Source organism: Salvia hispanica, unplaced genomic scaffold, assembly GCF_023119035.1.
Source record: "Salvia hispanica cultivar TCC Black 2014 unplaced genomic scaffold, UniMelb_Shisp_WGS_1.0 HiC_scaffold_1197, whole genome shotgun sequence".
NCBI lineage: Eukaryota > Viridiplantae > Streptophyta > Magnoliopsida > Lamiales > Lamiaceae > Salvia > Salvia hispanica.
In genome coordinates this window covers 1-5,837 of record NW_025951468.1, presented here as the reverse complement: position 1 = coordinate 5,837, position 5,837 = coordinate 1, and the positions used below count along the sequence as shown (strand labels likewise).

Below are 5,837 nucleotides of genomic sequence, written 5' to 3'. Positions count from 1 at the left end.
TAGCTTGATGATAATAAGTAATGATATGACAAATAAAATAGTATGATGGATTACGTAGTAGCTAGATAGTATTACAAAGTTTTACATGTAACAACTCTAGAACTTAAATTTATTCTAACAACCAATTGAGTGGAATAAAATTAAATAAATGATGTTTTAATTAGCTAGCTGTGATGTTATAAATAGAAGAGATGAAGGGTTGCATGGTGCATCAAAAGCAAAAGCAAAAGCAAAAGAAAAATAAATAGGAGTGATGGCGCCGAAATCCACCAAGTTCGACCTAGACTTCTATGAAACGCAAGGCAAAAAGGATATAATATTCCACGGCGACGCCCACTTCCCGAAGGAGACAGCAGTCCTCCGCTTGACGAAAACTGACGATCACGATATTCCGCTGCAGAATAGCAGCGGGAGAGTGGTGTACTCGAAACCGGTTGCATTCAGTCATGCAGCCGAGTTCGACACCACAATAAAATTCAACATCACACCAGGTACGAATAGCTCATACCACGCGGACGGGCTTGTCTTCTTCATAGTCCCCCACGGCCATGCCTACCCCAAGGAGCCTCACGGAGGCAACCTCGGAATCTTCGAGAAGTGGGGAAAAACCTCACACGTCTTTGCTGCCGGATTCGACATCTACCCTAGGAACCCGGGTTACATAACCCTCGGGATCTATATCCAGTCAAGGGAGGAACCGGTGGAGTCCGTCCAGGTTCCCGCCTCGTTTATCGGAAAGGACTTGACTCTTAGCATCTCCTACGACTCATCCACCCATGTTATCAGCGTCTCCGCCACTGACGACAATGAGACTTATCCGGTCAGCTGTGAGCATGACTTGAGCCACCTACTTCCTCCCTCAGTTGTAGTCGGCCTCGCCTCCTCCACCGGTGATTATGTCGCTCTTCACGACGTTAATTCCTGGTCTTTCACCTCTACCGCCTAGATTCTCCATCTTGCTCAATGTCCACTTCCAGTGTTGTGTTGTTTTGTGTTGTGTTGTGCTATGCTGTGTGCCATCAAAATAAGGACTAGTGATCGAGCATGTATCATTTTAATTTCTGTACGTGTGTGTGTGTGTTTCCTATATATATCAATCTATAATATATCAATCTATTATGTACTACTATGTGTTTCCTATATATATCAATCTATTATATGTGTACTACTGTGTGTTTCTAGCTCTCTTTTCACATTTCTATTCCTAACTCCATTTTCACTAATCCACATCTTATATTTCCTCCTACCCTTTAATTTGTCACAACACTCATCATCAAACTATATACTCCATCATCTTCACAACACACCCTCAATCCACCTAAACTATCATCCTATCAAAATTACAACTCATAAATAGTAGTACTATTTACAGACTTTATGAAAAATTCCTACTTAAAAACCTTTAATTTCAACAAAATTATCAATATTTCATTGTTGGCAAAAAGTATCAACTAGTGGATACGAGCACTCTTTTTTGTTCTTACTATGCCATAAATTTGATGAGACAGACATTTCTGATCTCTCCCCTTCTTTCTTAAAAATCCGCGCTATATCTCTATCCTAGTTCCACAAGGCTGCTCCATCCACTTTTTCTTCGACTGTCTTCGTCTCAACTGTTTTAAGGGGAACTAACTGTAGCGTCAACTAAGCTATTCTAACAAGCAAACCTCCTCTCACGATTATGTTGCAAGTTAATAAATTATCATTTAATGTGTCAGTCAAACATGAAGCATTATCCAACACTTAGAATAGAAGCGAAGTAATGAACAAAACGAATATTAAATCGTCGTTACTTGGTGAGACATAATTTCATCATGGTATACATAATTTCATCAAATCCAAAGGGTATACATAATTTCATCATATAACTTTAAGTACTTGGTGAGACTTTTCTTTCTTTCTACCGAAGTTTGTTTAACATCAATATCATTGTTATAGTGGGCTCCTCTTTGCTAAAAGATGTTCATCATGGTATTCCAAGCAGTGGAGGTAAAATTTTAGGAACCTTACATTTGCTCGTTGCGTTTCTTTCCATCGCTTGATTATAATTTGCTCTGCCTTCTTGGTGCTGACGTGCCCTAATCACAATGAACTTGCAGTATCTGGTGGCCATGTCTCTTTATCCAGGGTTCCTATGAATATTATCATTACCTTCAAGATGGATTTGATGATTCGGTAACACATCTTCACGCTTGTTACTATTTTTTGCTTATTATTGCTGTTTGAATGGGGTATTCATTAATAAGGATTATTTAGACACCATAAAATATTGAACAGGGAACAATTTAGCCCTTATTTCAAATCTATGGTTTGTGCAGATTCTTGAACTATTGAAATTGGGGCAAATGAGGTTGTTAGTGACTGTTAATTATGTTTCCTTTTACCTATAAAATGGAATTATTTAATATATGCTCTATCTACAGTTCATTGTAAGGCAACTATGTTCTTTAACTATAAGTGCTCCAAACGACTAACCCGTTGAAGGTGAAACTATGGCCTCTATATGATTTTGGTCACTTTCAAATGGATTCGTTGAGTCATCTCGGATTATTATTCTGCTTAATTAATATATTCATTTTAATTAGCAATAGTAATTAACATGGCAGGGCTGGGGTTGTGCTTACCGCTCTCTGCAAACAATTGTTTCATGGTTCAAGCAACAACACTATACTTCCATTGATGTCCCCTCACATAGTTACTTTCGCATGGTACTCTTTAGCTCATATACAGTGCTCATATGGTAACACTCATGTTCTTTGGCTCAACTTGGATAATTGGTGTATACTTCATACACACTCCAAGTTGTTTGTATTTTCCTACGAAAGCTCTCTTATTGCAGAATTAGTTTTGCGAGATGGGAAAAGGTTCAAGTGGTACTAAGGTGTAGCAATGGATATTCAACAAGCCATTAACTGCCCAGTGAGAAGATAGATTGATGAAACATAGGATTGAGTATTTATTGGATAAGATGGTCAAGCAAGCTCATAATTAATCAGTCCATCAAAGTAAATGGTGAATTAGCTTAGATTAATTTATCTATTCATCCTAATATTCAAAGTAAATACCCCCTAACTGATTTCCAACATGCTACGCTTGCACCTTTTCCCGGCTCGAAAACCCTGTTCTGCAGCAAGTTACTACTCACTAAGGGTTTTTTTGGTTATATATTTCTTTATTCCTATGAATAGAAACCATCTACAAACGTTTCATAGAGGAAAAGAGCAGGATTGTATGAAACCATACTACTATGTGTTTCCTATATATATCAATCTATTATATGTGTACTACTGTGTGTTTCTAGCTCTCTTTTCACATTTCTATTCCTAACTCCATTTTCACTAATCCACATCTTATATTTCCTCCTACCCTTTAATTTGTCACAACACTCATCATCAAACTATATACTCCATCATCTTCACAACACACCCTCAATCCACCTAAACTATCATCCTATCAAAATTACAACTCATAAATAGTAGTACTATTTACAGACTTTATGAAAAATTCCTACTTAAAAACCTTTAATTTCAACAAAATTATCAATATTTCATTGTTGGCAAAAAGTATCAACTAGTGGATACGAGCACTCTTTTTTGTTCTTACTATGCCATAAATTTGATGAGACAGACATTTCTGATCTCTGCCCTTCTTTCTTAAAAAACCGCGCTATATCTCTATCCTAGTTCCACAAGGCTGCTCCATCCACTTTTTCTTCGACTGTCTTCGTCTCAACTGTTTTAAGGGGAACTAACTGTAGCGTCAACTAAGCTATTCTAACAAGCAAACCTCCTCTCACGATTATGTTGCAAGTTAATAAATTATCATTTAATGTGTCAGTCAAACATGAAGCATTATCCAACACTTAGAATAGAAGCGAAGTAATGAACAAAACGAATATTAAATCGTCGTTACTTGGTGAGACATAATTTCATCATGGTATACATAATTTCATCAAATCCAAAGGGTATACATAATTTCATCATATAACTTTAAGTACTTGGTGAGACTTTTCTTTCTTTCTACCGAAGTTTGTTTAACATCAATATCATTGTTATAGTGGGCTCCTCTTTGCTAAAAGATGTTCATCATGGTATTCCAAGCAGTGGAGGTAAAATTTTAGGAACCTTACATTTGCTCGTTGCGTTTCTTTCCATCGCTTGATTATAATTTGCTCTGCCTTCTTGGTGCTGACGTGCCCTAATCACAATGAACTTGCAGTATCTGGTGGCCATGTCTCTTTATCCAGGGTTCCTATGAATATTATCATTACCTTCAAGATGGATTTGATGATTCGGTAACACATCTTCACGCTTGTTACTATTTTTTGCTTATTATTGCTGTTTGAATGGGGTATTCATTAATAAGGATTATTTAGACACCATAAAATATTGAACAGGGAACAATTTAGCCCTTATTTCAAATCTATGGTTTGTGCAGATTCTTGAACTATTGAAATTGGGGCAAATGAGGTTGTTAGTGACTGTTAATTATGTTTCCTTTTACCTATAAAATGGAATTATTTAATATATGCTCTATCTACAGTTCATTGTAAGGCAACTATGTTCTTTAACTATAAGTGCTCCAAACGACTAACCCGTTGAAGGTGAAACTATGGCCTCTATATGATTTTGGTCACTTTCAAATGGATTCGTTGAGTCATCTCGGATTATTATTCTGCTTAATTAATATATTCATTTTAATTAGCAATAGTAATTAACATGGCAGGGCTGGGGTTGTGCTTACCGCTCTCTGCAAACAATTGTTTCATGGTTCAAGCAACAACACTATACTTCCATTGATGTCCCCTCACATAGTTACTTTCGCATGGTACTCTTTAGCTCATATACAGTGCTCATATGGTAACACTCATGTTCTTTGGCTCAACTTGGATAATTGGTGTATACTTCATACACACTCCAAGTTGTTTGTATTTTCCTACGAAAGCTCTCTTATTGCAGAATTAGTTTTGCGAGATGGGAAAAGGTTCAAGTGGTACTAAGGTGTAGCAATGGATATTCAACAAGCCATTAACTGCCCAGTGAGAAGATAGATTGATGAAACATAGGATTGAGTATTTATTGGATAAGATGGTCAAGCAAGCTCATAATTAATCAGTCCATCAAAGTAAATGGTGAATTAGCTTAGATTAATTTATCTATTCATCCTAATATTCAAAGTAAATACCCCCTAACTGATTTCCAACATGCTACGCTTGCACCTTTTCCCGGCTCGAAAACCCTGTTCTGCAGCAAGTTACTACTCACTAAGGGTTTTTTTGGTTATATATTTCTTTATTCCTATGAATAGAAACCATCTATCTTCACAACACACCCTCAATCCACCTAAACTATCATCCTATCAAAATTACAACTCATAAATAGTAGTACTATTTACAGACTTTATGAAAAATTCCTACTTAAAAACCTTTAATTTCAACAAAATTATCAATATTTCATTGTTGGCAAAAAGTTTCAACTAGTGGATACGGGCACTCGTTTTTGTTCTTACTATGCCATAAATTTGATGAGACAGACATTTCTGATCTCTCCCCTTCTTTCTTAAAAAACCGCGCTATATCTCTATCCTAGTTCCACAAGGCTGCTCCATCCACTTTTTCTTCGACTGTCTTCGTCTCAACTGTTTTAAGGGGAACTAACTGTAGTGTCAACTAAGCTATTCTAACAAGCAAACCTCCTCTCACGATTATGTTGCAAGTTAATAAATTATCATTTAATGTGTCAGTCAAACATGAAGCATTATCCAACACTTAGAATAGAAGCGAAGTAATGAACAAAACGAATATTAAATCGCCGTTACTAACACAATCCTAGAATTCT

At 36.5% G+C, this 5,837-nt stretch overlaps 1 protein-coding gene and 2 long non-coding RNA genes across 3 annotated transcripts; all 3 read left to right on the top strand.

The window, feature by feature from the left end:
- The first annotated feature begins 253 nt into the window (after positions 1 to 253).
- On the top strand, positions 254 to 946 carry LOC125198074 (lectin-like). The gene has a single exon (XM_048096523.1). The coding sequence runs from the start codon at positions 254 to 256 to the stop codon at positions 944 to 946; it is 693 nt and encodes a 230-aa protein (XP_047952480.1).
- An 885-nt stretch (positions 947 to 1,831) lies between these two features.
- On the top strand, positions 1,832 to 2,695 carry LOC125198072. The gene is made up of 4 exons (XR_007172343.1): positions 1,832 to 1,845; positions 1,939 to 1,989; positions 2,100 to 2,175; positions 2,607 to 2,695. It is a non-coding gene; the product is annotated as an uncharacterized LOC125198072 (long non-coding RNA).
- Positions 2,696 to 3,950: 1,255 nt separating this feature from the next.
- On the top strand, positions 3,951 to 4,814 carry LOC125198073. The gene is made up of 4 exons (XR_007172344.1): positions 3,951 to 3,964; positions 4,058 to 4,108; positions 4,219 to 4,294; positions 4,726 to 4,814. It is a non-coding gene; the product is annotated as an uncharacterized LOC125198073 (long non-coding RNA).
- The last annotated feature ends 1,023 nt before the right edge of the window (positions 4,815 to 5,837 follow it).